Source organism: Theropithecus gelada, chromosome 12, assembly GCF_003255815.1.
Source record: "Theropithecus gelada isolate Dixy chromosome 12, Tgel_1.0, whole genome shotgun sequence".
Lineage (NCBI taxonomy): Eukaryota > Metazoa > Chordata > Mammalia > Primates > Cercopithecidae > Theropithecus > Theropithecus gelada.
In genome coordinates this window covers 12,366,783-12,390,408 of record NC_037680.1, presented here as the reverse complement: position 1 = coordinate 12,390,408, position 23,626 = coordinate 12,366,783, and the positions used below count along the sequence as shown (strand labels likewise).

General features: G+C 42.2%; 1 protein-coding gene across 1 annotated transcript in view; it reads right to left on the bottom strand.

The window, feature by feature from the left end:
- Positions 1–23,626, bottom strand: part of MGAT5 (alpha-1,6-mannosylglycoprotein 6-beta-N-acetylglucosaminyltransferase) — a 327,486-nt gene that overhangs the window by 167,881 nt on the left and 135,979 nt on the right. The window contains exon 3 of the mRNA XM_025405318.1: positions 13,430–13,594. Coding sequence (XP_025261103.1) covers positions 13,430–13,594 — 165 coding nt within the window. The remainder of the gene's footprint in view (positions 1–13,429; positions 13,595–23,626) is intronic.

The following is a 23,626-nucleotide window of genomic DNA, read 5'->3' as shown; positions in this document are numbered from 1 at the left end:
CCACACACTCACATTCCCCAAACTGAGAACAGTTTCTGTAAAAAAAGATACTACATTCCTCAACAATGGCTTTAAATGTGAATAGAGACAGGCACCTACAGACAAGAAGTTGAACCCTATAAACTGTGTACCCACTTCATGACTGAAACTCCAAACCCTATCCCAAATGTGTGATCCTTCTGTTAAATCTTGATTTTATTTAGCTCCTTCTTTGATGAATGACTAGAACCTACTCCCCATTTGGTGCCTCTAACATAATTTTCGAGGCTCCTTAGTTTTGGTTAAAAATTTATGGAATAAAGGCACATACAGACCCTTTTAAAACCATCTGCCAAAACCACATTTTGTTAATTATAGCAACAGCCAATAATTACTGAGCACTTACCATGTGCCAACCCTCCACAGACACTTTCTCATGTGGCCCCATAAGCTAGTTTCTGCTGTACAGATGAGAGAACTGAGACTTAACCTCTCTAAATGACTTCACTACAGTTGCACCACTGTGGAACTCAGACTTGAACCCCAGCAGCCTGAGTCTATAGTACGCACACAGGTCTAATCACATGTTGAACCAATGCATTAACACATCCAGACCTTTCCGTGGTTCCAACACTGCTCTTTCAAAAGTCCAGTTTGAGCCTAGCAGAAACATAAATGACAGATGACACAGTAAAAGGTCCTTTTATGGGGTGTTTTTTTTTTTGGTTTTGGTTTTAATAGGCCACCTTCTGTATTAGAATTAAAAGGGCCCAACAGTGGTTCTTAAACACACCTGGGAAGAATATGTCCTGGGCTGTTGTACAAACTGATCCTTCTGGCAGCTGGCCGGAGAGCCCCAGGCCTCCCTCGCTCAATAATATGGGTCTCTGCTCAGTCTCTCTCCTTCAGAGAGGCTTTCTTGACAAGCCCCAAACCTGAAACAGCACCCGCTTCCTTCGCTAATTCCTTACCCTACTTTGCTGTTCCTCAAGCATTTTTCACCAGATGTGTTTATGTATTTGTTTACCACCTGCCTTCACTGCTGGAGTGTAATCTCCAGAAAGAAGAGACTTGGTTTTGCTCATCACTATCTCCAGTGTCTAGACAGTGCCTGGCACAGAACAGGCACTTGCCACATCTGTTAGTAAAGAAACAAATCAATCAATCTCTGGGTGGTAGAATAACAGCTGCTTTGTATTTTCATCTTTTTGCTTAGCTGTAATTTCCAGATTTTCAGCAGAGCATCCCTCCTTGTACTATAGAAGCACTATTTTTCAAGCGTTTCCTTTTGAAAACACACCACTATTATTCAGTTATACACATCAACTCAAAGGTAGAGATGATGGCTGTATGGTCACTGGTAGCCTGGAGGCATGAAAACCCATGCTAAATTAATCCCCAGGTGCCTGGTTTGACAGCGCTGTACACCCAAGCCCGGCATGGCACACACTCCTGCCCAACTCAGGAGCTTTCCTGGCCAGATGCTAATAATGGCCTTCTGCCCTCAGGGAACAACCATCCTTCGCCATGTGGCACAGCCACAGGCTAAAAGCCACCTTCTTAATCCTCACTGCGTTCCTGGGTGGTAGAGGGAAGGCAGTTTATCTTCATCACCATGTCATTCATGTCTGACTAGAGGCCAGAAGCGAAAGGAGAAAACCTGAACTCACAACCATCTCCAGGAGACACCCATCTGCCTCCCCAGAGTTAGGATTCTGTGAACCACTGATGAGAAATGACTGGCACTTCTGCCAAGAGGTTCACTGTGTTTCAACGTCAGATACTATCAGATATAGCTTCTACTAATCTTCTCTTTGCCTCGACCCAACTGCACCCTGAAATAAAGTCTTAAATATTTACTTTGTTCTTCTGCAAATCTTGCTATAACTTGCACTGTTCACATTAACCACACTTAATGAAAGCAATTATCAAGAAGGTTCTATTAACATAGAGTTTAGACAGGTTAATGACTGTCTTCCCTTGAGAGCTGAGCACTCCCGCACAGGAGTTTCCCTCCCTATTTTGGGTTGGGAAGGTACAGTAAAGGGTCAGGCAGCTTCTGGATCTGCTTAAGTTTGCTGTGACAAGTAGCACAGGAGCCATACAACTTCTGCCTTGTGACAGGAGAAAATTCCTTCTGTGCCAGTTGCTGTATGTCATTGCTATCCCTATCCTGAGATGGCTATAGAGTTTGAAGGTCATTTCCAAGGCCAAAAGGTCAGGCAAAGCCAACAGGTTCTCTTGGACTGAGGTGAAAGCAGCTACAAGTTGAGGGTCAAAAAAGATAGGAGCACAGCCAATACGCTCAGTCATTCTCCTCCAGTAGATGGTGAACTCAACATTCCCAAAAGGAGCCCTAGTTTCCTACCCAGCTGCATTTCCACTGCCTGACACAGACCTGGCATCATGCAGTCAGCGTAGGTTGGATAAAAGATACATCAGTGTTTGCCATGTTATGTCTGTGACTACTCCTTTCTAACAGGGTATTAATCACAGAGGGCAAGGTCAGTAGGTAGGTCACAGGGAGAAGATGTTGGACCAGGATCTCAATATGCATCATCTCATTACATCCTCACCATGAGGACAGTGTTGGTGTCACTATCACCATTGCACAGAGCATAAATCGGAGGCTCAGCAATGGTAAATATAATAAAATGCTAACAGCAAGTATGCAAGCGGACCCAGAGTTCTGCTCAAAAATGTCTGACGCCAAAGACCAGGTCCAGGCTGTGACTGCCAAGTAGCTTCTGGACAGCCCTTTCACAAGGTCTGGTTTTCTGTATAAAATGCAACATTGGGAATGGGTAGTTTACATGCCTATCAAGCACTGACCATCTGCTACATGCCTGGCCCAGGAGTGAAAACCTGAGTTGGACACTTAAGAAGCGTAAGAACCAATAGCCAAAACTTACTGAGCTCTTATTTTGTGCCCAGCAGCTTGAGTGCGTTCCATGTGTAAACTCGTACTCCTAGCAACAATACCATGGCACAGGTTCTTATTCTCATTTTATCAATGAGGAAACTGACTGGGTTTATCCAAGGGTCCCATAATCCTATGGCTGCTGTTTAATTAAGTCCCCCAGTGGTGGAAAACATTAGCACAGGTCCTTCACTGGATGTCTACTTGTCTCTGGTTCAAGAGCCCATCTCTAGCTGCACCAAGGTAAAGGAAGTTTCCACAATAAACGTCGACTAGAAAACCTCTCCAACAAACTTCAAGACAGCTTAAAACCAGCTAAGAGTGCAGCTGTCCAACTCTGACAATGCAAATCAAAATGCAGCTTATAATGCTCCGTCAATCCCAGACACATCGTCCTCGGCTGGCTCTGTCTACGCCATGGGCCCTCCCCTTGACATAAGTGGATTTGGGGTTCGTGATCCCACACGTGAGACTTGCTGAACGTTCAAGGGTAAAATAAGGACAGAAAAAGGAGGCTGTGAAATGAAGATTATTTCTGCTGTCCTGAACTGTAGGGCAGTTCAGCCCTTCTTAGTCACATCTCTAATTGAATCCCTCTTTCTGTCCTTTCTAAACCCAAAGAATTTCAAACCATCTTCACCCCGCATTGCTTTCTCTCTTCTTTTTCTGGGATGTGAGCGAGAAGGGAAAAACAAAAACTAGCAACTGATTTTTATTTAGGCTGCCTAATTTTAGAAGCTGTGGATATGCAAAGCCAAAAGCACAGCTTAAAGGAAAATCTCTCAAAACCCCAGAAATCTTCAAACCTACAAAACCTTTTCAAAAACATGGAGTCAGATACCTGTCTTCCATGTCTCACCAAATCAGCTTTATTCCAAGTATTTTTCTAAATTTTAAAATGTCAGGCTCTACAGTGAGTTTGTTGAAATACTTGCCAGTGAAAACAGGTAAAGGATGAAACAGCACAGACAAGGGACTATCTGAGAAAGCATATGCTATGCTGTAGCCGTGGAATGTCTATTGAATCAATACCATATGTAAGCTGATATCACAACTGTATACACATATCTCATTAAGCCAAATTAAGCAAGTGGGATCTGTCGCCTTCTGATTAAAACAAACAAGTCTAATTTCAGCGTGTCCCATCACCAATAAAAAGAACAACCCTGAGGAGAGGCACTTTTAAGGTCCCCAGGACAATCCTGCAGTGTATATTACTGAGTTCCCCCATCAAGTGGCTGGGGAGGAACAGTATTCCCGACAGGGATATAGATAGCCTCACTTTTTGAAAAGAAACAAGCCATGTATTCCTTGAAGGGTCAGTAATTAGTCTAACAGAATTAGAAGTTCTGGGTCCCTGTTTCTTTTCTGCAAGAACTATTCCTTCAGAGCAACCTCTCAGGGAGTGGAGGTGGCCTGAATTTTTAAAATCCTACTTATATTTTTATAATTAGCCACCAAGAAACACAAAATAAGTTCTTATTATGGAATCTCAGTTTTCAAAAGTGAAGTGAAGCAAAGGCTTTTCCGGTCTTAACAATTTAACAGTAAACTTTCCAGGTGCTTCTGAGAATTCCAAAAGCATTCAGGGAGCTGTCAAAGCACAGGAGTGGTGGAAATGGTGATCTAGAAGTGAAAGCATGGCCATCAGTGTCATGGCAAAGGTTCTAGAACACAGTGGCTGGCCAGCAGGAGTGTATTCAGGAAAGGGAGGAGTGTAAACAGCTGGACATTTATTGATAAAACCTGTGATTTGCCAGACTCTAAGCTCAAAACTAAACTGAAAAGAAAAACATAAGATCCCACCCATGCCTTTGAGGAGCTTACAGACCGGCTGTGAAGACAAGCAAAGAGTGGAAAAGTCCAAGGACACACATGATATGAATACAAGGCAAAGACACCACAAACCTCTGGGGTGTGAGGGGCATCAAGCAAGTCTTGGGGAGACACAGCTTCAGATGAGACTTGAAAAAGATGATAAAGAAGAATCAGCCAGAACAACAGAAGCATGCCAGGCTGTGGACAAAAACATGTTAAGTGTATAAGAGCATGAATAAACTGCAGGCAGGGGTTTGGGCTCGTTCCAAGTGGGGCTGAGGCACATGCGGCCACAGTAGTGCTTAAAATGGAGGTAGAAAGTTAGCAGACCTGAGGCTTTGCCCTCCAAACACTCAAGGAGAGAAAAGCTTGAGTCAGGTTTAGGATAGCTTCAGAAAGCCAAACCATGACATGACCAGGGTCTCTAGTAGCCATACGCATTTTATCTGCTCGTCTGGAATCTCTTCAGGGACCCCTCTCCTATACCATTAATTCCCAGGGGTGACCCAGGTGACCCAGGCCTAGCCAATCAGGATGGAACATGATACTGGTCACCCTGACTGGATCATAAACAGGCATAGAGGCCAGGCCAAACCAATCATAACCCTGCTCTAGAGAGTTGCCAAAACCTCCTGGAAAGCAGCACAGTCGTCTGGGACTGAAAACTAAAACCTAGAGCCTCCTTGGGACTATCCATCTCTGCCCCCACCAGGCAAAGATGGCCTAAGAATGAAGGTAAAATAAAAGACACAACATATTAACGTAGCCTTGAAGGATAGCATCACTTCTGAACTATATTTTCTTCTTCTTCCTTTTTTTTTTTTTTTTTGAGACGGAATCTCACTCTGTCGCTCAGGCTGGAGTGCAGTGGCCGGATCTCAGCTCACTGCAAACTCCGCCTCCTGGGTTTATGCCATTCTCCTGCCTCAGCCTCCCGAGTAGCTGGGACTACAGGCGCCCTCCACCTTGCCCGGCTAGTTTTTTGTATTTTTTAGTAGAGACGGGGTTTCACCGTGTTAGCCAGGATGGTCTCAATCTCCTGACCTCGTGATCCGCCCGTCTCGGCCTCCCAATATTTTCTTCTTAATGATAAAAAGCAAAACCCTCTTGACAACAGAGTGAAAACTATACCAACAATGACAAGAATTTTCGGCAAACACACCAAAAGAATGGCTTCTGACAATATCCAATACCTGAGAGGACACAGCTGAGGTTCCTGAAGATGGTTCCCGTGTCTGAATCTCTCACAGCATCCTACAAACTTTTAAATGACATGAGCCCCAAGTTCCCTTTTAGTTTAAGTTAATATAAGCTAGGTAGTTGGCCTCTTGCAACCAAGAGATTATTGACAAAACATGAATTTCGTGATGGGCCAAATATTGACAACAGAGGCACAAAAAGATTAATTTGGCAACTTCAAATTTAAAGTGTTCCAGTGAAATACTATATACAAAATTATTTCCTAATCTATAAAGCGCTACACAAATATTAATTTCACGACTAGTGGTGATATCCAAATAAGTAGTCACTACAGTGTTCCATTTTTATGTCAATATTCCAAATATGTAACTTTTAAACTGTAATTAACAAATGCTCATACAGTACCGACTTTATGCCAGGCATGTTTCTAAGTACATTATCGGTCTCACCTAATCCTCCTGACGTGGTTTGGCTCTGTGTCCCTACCCAAATCCCATCTCGAATTTTAATCCCATGTCAGAGGAGGGAGCTAGTGGGAGGTGAATGGATTATGGGGGCAGTTTCCCTCATGCTATTCTCATGGTAGTGAGTTCTCGGGAGAGGAGATGATTTTAAAGTGTGGCACTTCTTTGCTCTCTCGTTCACTCTCTCCTGTTGCCATGTAAGACGTGCCTTCCTTCCCCTTCCACTATGATTTAAGTTTCCTGACACCTCCCTAGTCACGTGGAACTCTGTCAGTAAAACCTCCTTTCTTTATAAATTACCCAGTCTCAGGTAGTATCTTTACAGCAGTATGAAAATGGATTAATATACCTCCTAACAATACTGTGAAATGGGCACTACTATTATTTCTCCCATTTCAAAAATGGGGAAACTCAGCCAGAGGAAGGTTAAGAAACTTACCCAAAGTCACACTGCTATGAAATGGTGGAGCGAGTATTTGAACCAGGCCAGTCTGGTTCCACAGATGCTGCCTTTCATTGTCCCTCATCCCCTCAACACTAGCACCAAAGTTTCAACTGCCTTTAAGCCGATATTCTGAAACAAATGGCTTGCGGCTACAGTCCTCATGGAACCTTGTCTCTCTGCTGGGTTGTTTCCTCAATAATGAGTCACCCAGTTATCCTTCAAGCTACACCCTTGGAAATCATTATGACAATTTCTCCCTTGCCCTTTCCCACAGTCTGTCCGTGTCCCCATCACACCAGCTCCACCCTAACATGGTCTCAAATTCTCCTTCTCCCGGGGCCCGTAGGAACTTGTCTAATCCAAGGCATTCTCCTAACTGGAGATTAACTGCAGTCTCTCTCCCTCTTCATATGCATCTCACTCCACATGGCCAGTAATTATTCTCGGGAAACACAGACCTCACACCTATTCATCCTCCTACTTTAAACCTCTCATCAACTGCCACCCCCCAGGGAACAAAATAGAAACTCCTTCATTTAACACTGAAAATGCTTCACAAATCCCAATTAACTCTCTAGTCTCATTGTCTTCAATACTGCTCCAAGTATGCTGTGAAGGGTATTTTCTGATGTAAAGTAGATCTTTGGGGACCTGTCTTGTTTTCTTTAACTTATTTAATTTACTCTCTTATATCTTGATAATTATATACTTTGCTTAAAATAACAAAGAATTTCTTCTAAAACGTTCTGCAATTTAAACCCATTCTCTAAGACTACTTTGTATCATTGTTATCTGGAATTAGTGGCCCTTTCATGAGAAGAAATAATTACCTTCTATAGAAGCAGAAGTAAAATGCACATTGCCAAAAGCACACTGTGGGCCAGGAAAGAAGCTCCTTAAGGTCAAGATCCTAAAATAGTCTTCTGGGAGTTTCTAAAATCTCTTTCTTTGGAGGCCTCCTAGACCAGTGGCAAAGCTAAATGAGGTAGAGGTTAGAGGGCAGTGGGAGCAGGGCTTGTGAACAGCCTTGCTAGCAAAAGTGAAAGGAACTTTAGGTCTCAGCTGGCCTATCAGGAAACTTCAGTGTCTCAGGCATCTTTCTGCACTAACCATAGGTGAAAATATCTGCTGGCACCAGATTCTAACAGTATCTTATAGATCAGAATTTCACAAACCTGCCACAATTGACATTTGGGGCTGGATACTTCTATTGTGGGCAATGTCTTATATATTGTAGGATGCTTTTTACAGCATCTCTGGTCTTCATTTATTAGAAGTAAATAGGCTGGTTACAGCAACTCATGCCTGTAATCCCAGCACTTTGGAAGGCTGAGGCAGGAGGATCGTTTGAGCCTAGGAGCCCAACCAGACTGGGCAACCTAGCAAGACCCCCCATTCTCTATGAAAAATAAGAAAAAAGAATTAGCCAGGCATGATGGCACATTGCCTGTAGTCCCAGCTACTCAGAAGGTTGAGGTGCCAGGGGGTGGGGACATGGAAAGTCGAGGTTGCAGAGAGCTGTGATGGTGCCACTGCATTCTGGCCTGAGTGACAGAGTGAGACACTGTTTCCAAAAAAAAAAAAAAAGAAAGAAAGAAAATAGCACCTCTTCATTTGTGACAACCAGAATGTCTCCCGACATTGCCATGTGTCCCCTGGGGGCAAAATCACCCACAGCTGTTAATCACTGCTATAGATACACTTCCTCAAAGATTAGCATCACTTCTGAACTATGTTTTTCTTCTTCTAAATAAAAATCAAAGTATCCTTGACCACACAAAGTGAAAACCATACCAACAAAGACAAGCATTTTTCTGTAAAGATACCAAAAGAATAGCTTCTGACAAGGGTCCACACATTTATTGTTACCATTGCAAATAACAAAACAGAAAATGACAGGTAAATGGACAGAGCATATCTGCTTCTTGCTCAACTTAATAGGAAAGCACCTGCAATCTCATCTCTCTCCCATCTCTCAGTAGCATCTGGGATCTCACTGACATGCCAATATCTGACCCTGGGAAAGTCATCTGCTGAGCTACTGCCCAGGGTTGGAGCTGGGACACTTCAGGTGTTACTTCAACACAAACTGGTAACACAGGTACACATACAAGGAAACAGCACGGGTGCAACTAAATTTCAAGGTCCATTAGCAGCACAAAGGGGGAAAACTGCACTTCCAAATGCAAGCCCTAGAACTCAGCAGGGACATTTTTCATTTTCAACTTTCAAATGGTGGTAATAATAATAATAATAATAATAATAATAATAATAATAGTTGCTGTTTTTAAGAACAGCTTCCAAATTCAAATACATTGCACTTCAACCCCAAATACTGGAAAGTGTTCCATATTGCTACTGACTTTGGAAAAAATGCAGGGTTGCCGAAGTTCAATTTGGACTAAATACCAGGAAACAGTCGCTTGAGTTATACCTGTACCTTTGATTTTGTGATTCTGCTCCCAAGTGACCTCGCAATTATTAAGTCATCACAACACTACGTGGATGCTATCATTATGGTTTTGGCTTTTAGGGAACAGTCAACACTGACCAGTTATTCAGCTGACGTTGGATGACAACTCAATATTGAGAGTATAAATAAATGTGTACACATGCACATTTATTAGAGGCTGCACAATGTTGTTGTCCTCTAAAATATCACAATGTAGAATTGTAACTATCACATCCTATGAAGCCTCCACATTCCAGAACCATCAATGGGAAGTTCAGTCCTGACCAACAAAAAGGCAGTCTTACTCTTAGGTGGTGTCTGCTAAGGTCTGAGAACTATGGAAATGAAATACTAAGTCCGACTTCCAGGCAAATCACCACAAATGTAAATGGAGAAGACGAACCGTAAGAAACTCCTCTGGGTGATGAAACCAAATGCTGTTCCCTCCGATAGAAACCAATCCATGTGAGCAATATTTACTGAATTATCCTCAACAGGTAAGGCTACAATCAAGACACTATGGGCAGAACAAAGATAAATCAGATACTGTCTCAGTCCTTAGAAGGCAAGCACTTTCATTATCAGATATGTACACTTTTTACCTTTTCCCCATTTCAGGTAGATGGCAAAGAACCACAGATCCAATCCTATTCACTCCACTTCCTCATTTAAGATCACAAAACTGAAGACAGAATGGGTCTTTCTCAAATTGAAAGCAGCATTCTAAAAGGAGAGAATTTTGACGAAGGCCTTTCAAACCCTTTCAGAAAGTAAATACGGAGAAATTTATTTACTGTGTGATTGGTGGAAGGGTGGGGATTTTAAAAATCCACTTTTTCATTCCTTTGAGTCCCCTTTCTCTCCAATAAGACAAACAGAGCTCAAAAATCCAGTTCAATCTGATTTCTTGATTTTAATAAAGTTCATTTCCAACTAAATTTCTCTAGGGGCAAATTTACTTTCACATTAAAAAAATTGCTCAGTGATAAATTTGTGAAGATAAGCCATACTGGATAAAAGCTACACAGCACACAGCTAGAGACAGAAAATGAGACACACACACACACACACACACACACACACACACACAGCTATCCCTTTAAAGAAAATAAATTTAAATTTAGGGAATCCTTCTTCAATTGCTATGGTACCCAATTTAGAGACAGTTTATAGCCAACCAGAAGATATATCAGCAAGCAATAAGACACAACAATAAGCAATCAGAAACATCAGTGAGCAATAAGACACCAGAGTCAGCAGTAAAGACACACCAGGGAGAACATTTCTGAGCAATTACCACATGTCTCCATTCAGGAAGGGAGAGAGAAAAACTTCACTCAGCAAGGACTGGAACCCCATAAAACTGAACTCCCACAACTCAGGTTGACAGAGGGGTCTGAAGACACCAGCATGGTCATGGATCAGAGAGAGGGCGGAAAAGCAAGGAAGGGCTGCCCATAAATGAGAACTGTTCACTTAAGTCCTCATCCTTCTTTCTGGTACTCTATAGACATGGCAAACCGTTTTTTAAAAATATGTGGTTGACTGACAAGATACAAAGGACTACCCACCTTCTGGGGGAAATGAAGAAGGCTGCCCAGCATATCTATATCCACTCTGACCAAGACAGTGTCTATGAAAGGGATGCCTCTGCAAGCATGCATGCGTAAGTGCACACGCACACACACACACACGGACCAGCTTTTGCAAACATCAGCCTGAGAGCAGACCCTGAGACACAGAAATCACCTGATGAGACAGATGATTAAATCTAGGAAACTGGCAGCTCTCTTCTAGGTAAGAAAATGGTAGCACCTTTTTACAGACACATGCCTTTATGATAATTTACAAATGGAAGGAGAGATGGAGCTAACACTCAGAATCTCTTCTCTACATAGCACTAGCAGATCTTAAGCTGAGCTCAGCGGACTCCAGTACCAACAGTTACCCATTCCCAAGCACTTAAACTCAACAAAACCTATGAAAACACTTCTCAGAGGTGCTAAGAAGATTAAGTAAAATCATGTACACTGGAGGGTCAGGAAGAGGAACTTGTATTTACTGGACAGCTACTAAATGTTAGTTTCCTCTCCTTCCCTGCCTCCAAATTTTTTTCTGAGTCACCCCTACTTTATAGCAACTATGGTTTGTGTCGTTTTATGCATGTGTATTCTTTTCCTAATTACCCAGTAAAAATCATGATGGTATGGACTGTGTCCCACACATACCTGAAAGATGAAAAGACATGCGAATGAGGTTATTCATTAAATGCGTAACTCTAAATTTGCTCCGATTTCCCAAAAAGGAAAAAAAAAAAACAAAAACACTCTGGTTCTTTAAATTATTATTAAAAACACAGCACCAGTGGCACATTTAGAGGAGTCCCACTCAGAGCCATTGGCTTAGAAAACATGATACTTGTTAAGCGGTAAACTAGCTCAATACATATGGCTGGTATGTTTCCAAATTTCATTTGAAAGAAGTAGTCACCAAGTCCTTCCCATTTTCTTCTTGGAGGTGCACCCACTACCCTGTGCTCTGCAGCTTAAAGCCCAGGTAGCAGTCTCTGTGAGCCTTGCAACAAACAGGACAGTCAGAGGCAGCAAGATCCCACCTTGGGGGAAAGAATGACAGGAGATGTGTTCATAGGGGCCCACAAGCCACAGGACTTCAGAGGCAGTGGGGAACAGCAAAGTTAAAGGCAGAACACTCCATTCCATCTCCAGAAATACAACACCAAACAGTGATGAACCAGATAGAGCCTTTCCAGTAGCGTTTTCTACTGGGTACAAGGGTGGCAAGTGGAGACTGAAGAGGCATGGTTCCAGTTATTAATAAGCAGCTAAACACAGTGGGAGGTTCTCTTGTCTAATTACAGAAGCTGTTGGAAACTGCAAGGAAGACAGGATTTATGGCCTAGATGACACTGCTTCGGTGTTGTAATTAAAAGTTATTTTTAATAACTTTGGTTGGATACTTTGAATTATTAGAAATATATTTTGCAATTTAAAATTTGCTAAAGGGCAAAGAACATTAAAAAAGGTAATAACAACCAGCCTGCATAATGTAAAACAATTAAATGTTCTGACACTGCGAGGTGGGAAAGGAAAAGAATCTCTCCCACTTAAGTGTGTGAATTTTTACAAGCAAAAGGGAAAGGGAAATAAATAAGCTTAAAGTATATGAAACAAGATTTTTTTTAAAGCAGGAACTGATGTCAAAAGTAACCTAGTTACTTACTTTATCTATTAACCAGAGTTTGGGTACCACCCACCAAAAGTATAGACAGCTTGTTCACAACCATTCACCCAAACCACTGAATCCTAATCTTCAGGCTCTTCACTTTGTCCTGGTTCCCCAGAAAATCGTGGTCACCCTAACAAGAGCAGTCCTGGCTCAAGCACAAAGACCCAGAGGCTGACCTCAGAGCAGTGTGATGGTGGGGGACTTGGAGGGAGGGTTCTAATGTGAGCTGTAGGCAACAACATGCTGCATATAATTTGGGTGTTGTTTTTAGTCAATTTTCCTTCTCTCATCCAATATTCCAGTTTCCAGAAGGGGCAAAACAAAATGCCTTCCAGTGGGAACCGCATGGTGGTGTACATGAGTGGCTACAGAATCCGCCTAGGATTAGGCAGGGGCCATTTATCTTCTAAAAGCCATTTTCATAATTTCTATTTCTCCATATATACATAGGAGGCATTTTCTGCAATGGTGGCTCTTTTTTTTTTTTTTTTTTTTTTTTAACAACAGGGAGGAGAGAACCTATTATATGTAACAGACTTTCAAAATTGTCTGATGGGAGTATGGAGGAGGAATGAACTCTAAAAGGCATGTGCTTCTCAAAATAACCTCTATATTTCATTTAATCCATGCTATGAATCTTCTCTTTACAAGTGAATTCCAGCAGCTCATTAAGAGCAAATGTGTCACAGAAACCACCAAATATTATGCATCATGATAAAACTAAAGAAAGCATTTTAACATCTGCTATTAAAAAATAAATTTAGACTTCTCTTTACAATGGCCATGCCAAGTTTATAGAATTTATATTATGTGGGTTCCAGTAAGAACCACTGCTCTCCTTTATTCTCTTCTTGGTCCAAAGCAGGGTGTGACTCCATATCGGGGCAGAGAATTGCTATTTTTACCTGCCACATTGATTTTCTCAAGTGCAACCAAGCTGGGAACAGCTGTGGTGGAGTTGGTTGAGTTTGTTCCGGTGCCATTGACAACAAGATTGTCCACCTTTGACTCCAACTTGCCAATGCGCTGCAAAATGTTATCTAATAACACAGCAAGGGTTTTCTTCAGATCTGTAAAAGAAAGTGCAGACAATTTTAAAATTCTATGGCCTCTGCATATCTGTCTGGTTTGCTCTCTCTTCATCATGGAGAATAAAACTTCTCAAATGTTTCTGAAGTGGTACAAAAGATCTGTCAAACCACATCTGAAAGATGACAAGGGCCATCTTCATCTGGCCCAGATCCTACTAAATACATCAGTCTGTTGTAGAATGCAAGTCTGACAATAAGTGACATGGTATAACTATTTCCAGCTACTTGGTCAACAGGGAAAACTCCTTGTTAGCATCCTGCTATAGCAGTACATTGAATTCCTCCTTACAGCACCATAGTTTCTCATACAAAGCATGACACCTCAAGGGTGCAGCAAGATCCCAAAGTAGCCTTTGGATCAAGTTCGTTATTTTTCGTGTTGCATACTCTAGTATGTCCCAGTTTTTTAAAAGTGTTCAATTCTGTTAGTTACATACACTAACACTTCATAAAAGCTACAGCTCCAGATTTTCAGGTCTGCTACATAACCCAGAATTGACTATAATCAGATTTAGGAAATATTTAAAGTAAAGATTAAAGTCATTCATTTGCTCACAAGTATTTATTAAGCTACTACTATGTGCCACATATTATTCTAGATGCTGGGGATATACTCTCATGGTTCTTACATTTAAGAGTTGGTTCCCTTTCTCACACATCTGACTACACATTAAAGAGTACTGCACTTCTCTCTGGATAAATTACAGGAACTCCTTCACCCCTATGGATGCATTTACTATTTGTAGACAAGATATTCAAAGAAAAAAAAAGATAAGCTTAGACTCTCTCCTCTAAAAATTCATAATCACAGAAAGATATACTGACTTGTATGTGTCAGAAAAGCAGATGGGTGACTGCATAACCATCCATGGAAATAGAATCCAGACCCATTTCTGAATTGGGAGTGGGCCAGGGGAAAAGTGCAGAGCGTGGGTAGCAGGACTGAGAAAAGCCCTGAGTTAAGACAAACGGGAAGTTGCAACCTTCCTTTCTCCTGGAAAATAGCAAACTTGTCCCTGAGCAGATGCAGTGATCTGACCATGAAATAAACACACGTGGTCACATAAACAGCACAGATCACAGCCAGCGAACCTCGTCAAAGGGGCACCAGCCTGTTCCATTATGCCCATTGAACCAGAAGCAGATGCTGGTGCTGTGCTTCTTGTACAGTGGCAGAATCTTGAGCCAAATAAATCTCTTTTCTTTATAAATTACCCAGGCTCAGGTATTTTTCATAGCAATGCAAAATGGACAACTGTTTTATCTTCACATCCTCCCCATGAGGTAGATGTGACTCCATTTTACAGATAAGAAAACTGAGGTTCACAGATATTAAATAAGAAGCTGATAAAATGAGGGCTTGCCTCAGGACTGTTTAATTCCCTGATGTCTCAATAGGACCAATCAGAAGTCAAGAACCTGGGTAGAAAAAATAAACCAAGGGTGAAGTTCAGAGTCTTTCATCCATAACACAGTGGTTAAGGGCCTGACTTTGGAGCCAGAGTTCCTAGGTTTGAGTCCCACCTCTGGCATTCCTGTTTCCTTATCTGTAAAAGAGTGACATGAACAACACTTCAGCTTTGGGGTTGTGGAGAGGAGTTAATGAGTTAATATTTATAAAATGTTTTGAATACTGGCTGGCACATAATAAGCACTGCATAACCGCCTGTTAAATATATAAGTAAAATAAAGCCTTTCAGTGGAAAATGTTCTCATCCTTCCCAAAGAAATCTCTCCTCAGGTGATGCAAAGCTTTATTGCTTTATCCAAAGGGTCATGAGAGCACTCTCCTCTGCGGTCTGCAGTCCTACGGTCGGCATGACTCAGTCTGTCACAGGCACATCATTAGTTGGCACAGACAGCGGGAGTCAGTCACCTGTTCTGTCACTGAGTCTAATGCATCAACTGGCTCTCCAGAGTTCTGAAGAGTGCCAGAGGCCAGCCACGCAGAAGGGGGCAGTCGTGCCAGCGAGAAGGGGCAATGTTCAGTATAAAGAAATACTCCTCAGTATTTCTTTTCATTTCAGCCTCTTTGCCTAGAGCCTGTGTCACCAAGCCAGCTAGAATCCGAGTACGATCTAGATAGGCATTTAACTATCACCAGTAATTGTAGTTGGCCAAGCACAGAAGCCCTGGCCCTCTAGTGTGACTTAACTCAGGATTTCTCAACCTCGGCACTACTGACACTTTGGGCCAGGTAATTCTTTGTCATGGTAACTGTCCTTGCATTGTAGGATGTTTAGCAGCATCCCTGGTCTCTACTTCCTGAATGACAGCAGCAATTCTCCAGGTGTGACAATCAAAAACGTCTGCAGACACTGCCAAATATCCCTTGGAGGGACAAAACTGCCCTCATTTGAGAACCGCTGAATTAGGTGCATTCTCTCAAACCCTCTGTATTCCCCACTGCCCTCTGTGAAGACATGGAGAGAGAACTGTGATAGAGGGGTTACAGGAAAGGAAATGCCCACTGAATGAACCTGCATCATGTGTGACTTCCATTCACTGGAGGGACTGCTACAAATACAACGGAAAGTTGCAGTGAGGGAAGTCTGCCTTCCTCCCTAAGGGAGAGCTAACAGAACATGAGCCAATGCTGATGGGCTCTCAACAGACTACTGGACACAGTCCTCAATCCATTGTTACTGGTGATAGTCATTAGTGGAGCATACTCTAGGTAGGATACGAAGTTGTCACACTTATAATTAAGAAGATATTCTCCCTCAGTTCTCAAATTACAGTGACCAGTAAATACGACTGACCTACTATTTCTTGTTGACCCCATCTGCCAAAGATTGACCTTCTGTGACTGTGTGACATGGAGTGTAAAAGGGGATTCATGATGAGGAGGAGGGATCACCATCACCACAGCCACCCTGATATCACCTCCTCTACTTACTTAACTTTCTATATGCCAGGCAGTGTGCTGAGCACTTTAAATGAACTAATTCATTTAATCCTACCAAGACAATCTGAGGAGCATATGATCATCCCTATGCCCCTCTTACAAATAAATCACAGCACAGAGAGGCTAAATAATTTAGCAGAGGTGATTACAGACCTCAGAGGTGATTACAGGACTCAAACCCAGTCTGGTTCCAGGGCTGATGGCTCTTACCCACTATGCTGCACTGCCTCTTAAGAACTACAATGGACCTGTCCACCAGCAAGCATCTCTGACTTGCTTCCCCTGAATCTACTTGTTAGAGAATAACCTCTGGGATTTTGCCATGTGTTCGTGGGAAAACATATACCAACCACTCTTAAGACTCACTCATGCCCCTGTCCTGTGGCAACTCTGGTCACCTGACCCAGTATCACTAAACATCCACCAGCTGACACTGGCAACTACCAAATGCATCAAGTGATCCAAGATTTTTTTAAAATTAAGACTCTTTCTATATCTTCTCCCTTAAAATGAAGATGGAATATAAGGCTACTAAAAACCTTGAATTCTCTAAGCACTTTACCTGGGGAGGCATGTTTTCTCTCCTAATATGAAAGAAAAAAGTTCATTTTTAACTCAAGCAGCTACCCAAGTCACCATTTCAAAGCAGCCAACCCAAGATTAAGGATGTTGTTAATAAAAAACAATGACAGAGATGACGCCAAGCCCTTATCTGTATCATTATACAGTGCTTGGCACATTAAGTATGTGTTATGTAAGTAAACAAATGAATGAATGAAACAAACTATAGTACTCTCACAAATAAGGCTCAATAAATTATACATTTCCAGGCTATGAAATTATTTTGCACCTTGTATTTTACTGTTAAACCTCCAAAAACTGTTAACAGTTTTATCACAATTTTAAAGAAATAACAGGCTGACATGATGGCTCATGTCTGTAATCCCAGCACTTTGGGAGGCCGAGACAGGTGGATCACCTGAGGTCAGGAGCTCGAGACCAACCTGGCCAACATGGTGAAACTCCGTCTCTACTAAAAATACAAAAATTAGCTGGGCGTGGTGGCATGTGCCTGTAGTCCCAGCTACTCGGAAAGCCGAGGCAGGAGAATCACTTGAACCCGGGTGGCGGAGGCTGCAGTGAACGAAGATTGTACTGCTACACTCCAGCCTGGGTAACACAGCCAGAGCAATACTCCATCTAACATAACATAACATAACATAACATAACATAACATAACATAACATAACATAACATAACATAACATAACATAACATAAAACAGTTTTTTTGTTTGTGTTTTAATCTTTTTTTTTTTTTTTTTTTTTTTGAGATGGAGTCTTGTTCTGTGGCCAAGGGTGGAGTGCAGTGGCACGATCTCAGCTCACTGCAACCTCCGTCTCCTGGGTTCAAGCGATTCTCCTGCCTCAGCCTCCTGAGTAGGTGGGATTACAGGCACCACCACACCCAGCTAATTTTTGTAGTTTTAGTAGAGACGGGGTTTCACCATGTTGGTCAGGCTGGTCTTGAACTCCTGACCTCATGATCCACCCGCCTCAGCCTCCCACAGTGCTTGGATTACAGGTGTGAGTCGCCGCGCCGGTCTGTTTGTGTTTTAATCCTAATGGTAACCCTTTTATTCACTACAACTGTACAAAGAATTTCTATAGTTTAATAAAAATGAAAGAACAATATTACTCCAAATTCTTGTATAATATTTTAATATTTCATTGTGTCTTAGAGTTATTATAGCCATAAAATGAGTCCTCAGCAAGATTATCATTTTCAATTACTAATGAGCTTTTAAAATTTTGTTTGTGGTTCAAAGCCTTCACAATAAAAATTTAATCCCAACATTACTACTGCAATTCTGCATTCCTAAAACTTACTGTACATGATGAAGATGAGATCAAAGTAGTTGAAAAACATTTAAAATGTCTCTCTAGGGAAAGCAGGCTTTGGTTTCTATCATGCCGGCATTCTTTGATAAATGGTAAGGTCGATTAAACTGCACTGGAACAGGTTATTTGACAGCTTCTGTTAAGTTTTCATTTCCAGGAAGCCATGGCATTAATGGGTAAGAAGTGACTGGAAGGGGCTGACAGACACATCCTTGAGCAGACAGCCAAGGAGCTATAACTGCAAATCACACTTTTCTCCATCTCTGGAATTCAAGGAGATGGATGGATCTCAATAGAAAGGAGGGCCCTACTGGTGGAATAAGGTTTATAGATCTATCAGCTAATAATGCGAGACTGCGAGGTAAACCTTCATTTCCCAGATCATCAAAATCAATCCATATTTGAGGAATTATCAAAAACGGCCATGCTTGGGAGCTACGCTGCCCACCACCCCATTTTTCCTGGAACATGCTTCTAAAGCAGTGGTTCTTAGCCCTGCTGTGCATCAGACTCACTTTGTGCAGAGTTACCAGGTTGCAACTTCAATGCACTAAATCCAGATCTGCAGAGTCCATCAAGGATTGGGGCACAGCCAAGGTTGAGATCTACTGTGAAGGTGCAGCTGCCATGATACTAGGGCACAAAACCAACTATGCAATGAGCAAGGTCTTATATCTGAACTGCCAAAAATAATTTACATCTGTCCCTGCTCCTAAATCAAATCCCTTTTCACCATGGCTGCCCGAGAGGCAGAGCATGAACAACGGAGCCACAGAGCAGCTTCACTTGCTGCTCTGGAGAAACCGGCAAAGACGGGGCGTTAATGAGAAAGGAAGGTGCTAATGAAAAAAGAATTAACCTCAACCTCTTATTTCCATTGACTGTCAGGAATGTCAAGTTTCATCAATTATATATTTTTAAATTAATTTTAGAGTGACCTTTCCACAGAAAGATAATAGAGTTACAGTAATGACCCAAATAGAGTCCATTTATTACGTACAAGGACATTCAAAGCAGTGTTATTTATAAAATAGTGTTATTACAGATAAGAACTGGAAATTACCCAAACACACAACAAAAAGATTAAATTACATTATGTCAGCCATTCATAAGATAGAATAAATCACTAGACTGTAAACTTAGGGAGGGCAGAGACCAAGTCTGCTTGTCATCTCTGTTTATGGCCACTAGCTATTAATATCAGGAGTTCAATAAATATTTGTTAAGTGGATGGATAAAAAAGGAAAAGTGTACAGTCATCAAAAATACCTAATGGCATAAGGAAATGCAGTATCTTAATTTAAAAAAAGGCATATATTCATGTACATATAGACATATATACACACATGTATGTATCACTTTTTTTTAAAAGAAAAAAGGGAAATCAATCTTATTGGGTAAGATCTGCACTTAGAGGTAATATTTATTCTTTATTCATCTCCATACTGCCTCATATGCTCTAATTTTACATAAAAATTCACATTATTTTCAAAGTCACAAAGGCATTAAGTGTTATTTTAAATATATATACATAGTACATGAATTGTACTCTTAAGAATCGAAGATAGCCGGGCGCAGTGGCTCAAGCCTGTAATCCCAGCACTTTGGGAGGCCCAGACGGGCGGATCACGAGGTCAGGAGATCGAGACCATCCTGGCTACCATGGTGAAACCCTGTCTCTACTAAAAAATAGAAAAAACTAGCCGGGCGACGTGGCGGGTGCCTGTAGTCCCAGCTACTCGGGAGGCTGAGGCAGGAGAATGGCGTGAACCCGGGAGGCGGAGCTCGCAGTGAGCTAAGATCCGGCCACTGCACTCCAGCCTGGGTGACAGAGCGAGGCTCCGTCTCAAAAAAAAAAAAAAAGAACAAAAAAAGAAATCAAAGATAGTGCCACAGTACCCTAAAGTCACGTAAGGCATTACCCACCAGAAACATCTTAGTGACCCTTACTGCCTTATCTCATTTGAATTTCAAAGCCACATGTTGGATAATTTGTCTGCTCCTGAACTGACAAAGGTGGCTTCCACCCTGCAGTGGTCCCAGGCAGCAGATTCTGGACACAAAAGGGCATACAACAATTATCGCACAGTCAAAGAGCAGCTCAGATGCTCGGCAACACTGACTAGCCTTCTCTTCTGAGTTAGAACTACAGATTTAAGATTTCACCAGAACTTCTGCCCAGAAGCAAATGTTTTTCCTAAGGTGATGCAGAGGGTGTCATTACTATCGAGGAAATTTCCATGCATTGGAATCTGGTAAAGGATCCTATCTAGGCCTGTTGATGATATTAAGTGCTTTATGGAATCTGTTAACATCCAGAATAGAGTTCTTAGGCTATTCTCTGAATTTTCCTAACATGTAGCCAGCTGCATGGAATAGAAACAAAGACTTGTAGCCTTTTTTATAGAAAAGGTAAGGAATCAGAAGTGCTGAGAGGTCAAGCCTATTGTCATCCATTGTCCTCACCTGACACCAGGGCCCACACCTTCTTGGAAAGGGTGACCTTGTACACTACTCCTTCCTGCTCACTGTACCATGCCAGAAACACCACCACCACCAATGCCCTGGTTAGATACAAAGGTGAACTTGGCCACACCCAGCTTATCTTACAGCCCACAGAGGAAAACTGTATCTTTTGAAGAGGGCAATGACAACCACATCTCCTAGTTTAGGAGGGTGGTGGCAAGCCTCACTTCTTCTGAAACAGAGCATATTTCCTCTCACATCTGGTCAGGCTCTACCCCTGTAAAGGCTAAGAACAGCTGCATAAACAGGTTGCTGAAGCCGTGTGTTCAAACCAATGATCAATGTCAGATCTACGTGAACAGTTATGGCTGGGTGGTAACAGATGCAGGTACATATTCAAGTCAGAGCTAGTGATAACTAATAGGAAAGAATGCACTTTGATTAAGTACTAGTTGGGCACAGTGGCTCACACCTGTAATCCCAGCACTTTGGGAGGCTGAGGTGGGAGAATCACTTGAGGCCAGGAGTTTGAGACCAGCCTGGGCAAGACAGTGAGATTCCATCTTTAGATAAAATAACTTTTTTGTTTTAAAGTAGCCTAGCGTGGTGGCACGTGCCTACACTCTGGAGGCTGAGGTGGGCATAAGGCTTGAGTCTGGGAGGCGGAGGTTGCTAGAGCCATGATCACACTACTGTACTTCAGCCTTTGTGACACAGCAAGACTATCTCCAAAACAAGACAAAACAAAAATAAAACAAAAACACCAAAAAAAAAAAAAGTACAAGAACAATCTAAGTCAATCTAAGTGCCTAAATAAACTTTGTCATTTGTAATCCTCACAACAAGCCTATGAGATTAAGTGATATTATACTGTCTGTTTTACAAAAGAGGAAGTAAGCTTTAAGATGATCGGTGACTTGTTCAAGGTCACACATCAGTAAGGAACACAACGTGTTCCATCCCTCCAACAGAAACACTAACTACCTTCCAGAATAAACAATAGTTTCCATGTCAGGATCATGCATAATAGCTACTTGGAGCCTCTTAGATGCAGAGCCCATAGGGAATTTCTTCTCATTTCCTGCTTCACTAAAAACATTATTGTGATTTTCAAATGAGTCCCCGCTGTAACTGTACCACACAGAACATCACAGAGTTTCGCCAAGGGCTGCTGCTATTCATTCATGGCTCCTACTATGTGCCAGGCAAAAGGTACTAAGTTCCGGGGCACAGCAGGGAACAAAACAGACCAAAGTCCCTGCTCTTTCAGAACTTACATTGTAAGAGGGAGAGACACACGATCAGCTTATACAACAAATACTTGATGCTAAGTAGCTTGAGTGTTATAAAGAATGAGAGTAACAGTGGGCTTGGGCCCTCCTGTGAAGGAGGGAAGGCTAACTTCTCTGAAACAGAAGGAATGGGCATGGCTGTGTTCTAACAAACTTTATTTACAAAGAAAGAAGGAAGAGAGGAAGGGGTAGGGGAGAGCAAATGCAGAGGCGCAGAGACAGGTGAATGCTCAGCCACCATGCAACAGTCTTGTCCTAGAAGACAGCCACCATGCCTTAGTAGACTTGAGAGGGTGTGGAGCTTTTTAGGGTGTCCGCAGCAGCATGAGGTCTGCCCAAGCACTTCTGACAGCAAAAGAGCACCAGGACACAGTTGGGAAGAAGCAGAGGGTCATAGAGAGCTATGGCCGCCAGGTAAGACAAGGGACATTCTGAGCCTTATCGTTTGAACATGGCAATGGCAGACTCCAACCCTACACATGTGCGTGCAATCCCTCCTCAATCCAGACTTGAAGTAGTGGTGCTGCATGAAAGAAAGGGTCTTAATGACTGAGGAGTAGAAGAATGAGCCCCTTATTCTGAGTTTACTTCTCCTGTCTAAAACATTCCCAAGGTCTTCCTCAGACCTTTTGACTGGCCTGGGTGTGCTTGTGAACTTGGCCTGACTTTGATGAGGATACTGGGCAGGCTGGACTCTACCACAGGATGGCTGGAAAAGTCCCAAGCCACAGAGAGGCCCATTTTTAGGTTCCAAGCTTTTTAAACCAAAAAGCCCTTTCTTTAATCACATCAGCCACGTCACCATAGAGTAACTAAAGCCTTCTCAGACACACCAAACAGCCCAGCTATTTTTTCCCCTCCCAGTTTCACTCCAAGAACAGTGCATTTCCCTCAAGGGCAGGGAATTTCTACTTTGGCAACAGTGGTTTTCCACATTATCCCACAATAGTCCCAGTCCTCAAAAAAAAATAAAGACAGAAAGAAAAAAAGAAACCATTCCTATTCCTTGACCATATTTCCCTATTTGTAGGAAGAGAGACACAAAAGAAAAGTGAGGGAAAAAAAAAAACAAAACTAAAAAACCCTTTACATGCTTGCATCTTTAATGAAATCCAACCTGTTTTTATTCCTTTTTCACAAGAGAGGTGGAAGGCAACACTTGCAAAAGCTCTCATTGCAATCTCAGAACATTATCTGGATCTGCAACACACAGCAGCTGCTAACCTTTCAGAGCAATCTTCAGCAGTCCTAAATGGTGTTAACATCTTAGATACAGCATCCCAAGCCAATGAGGGCCAATCAGAAGCCCACTTGCAGTTACCTCTCCACTGCCCCCAACCAGCAACCAAAAGCCCTGTGCTGGTTCTCCAACCCCGGTGTATGCCTCCTTAAGGAGAAAACTTCCTTCCTCCCACAGAGAAAGCAGTGAACTATAGGGTGAGGTC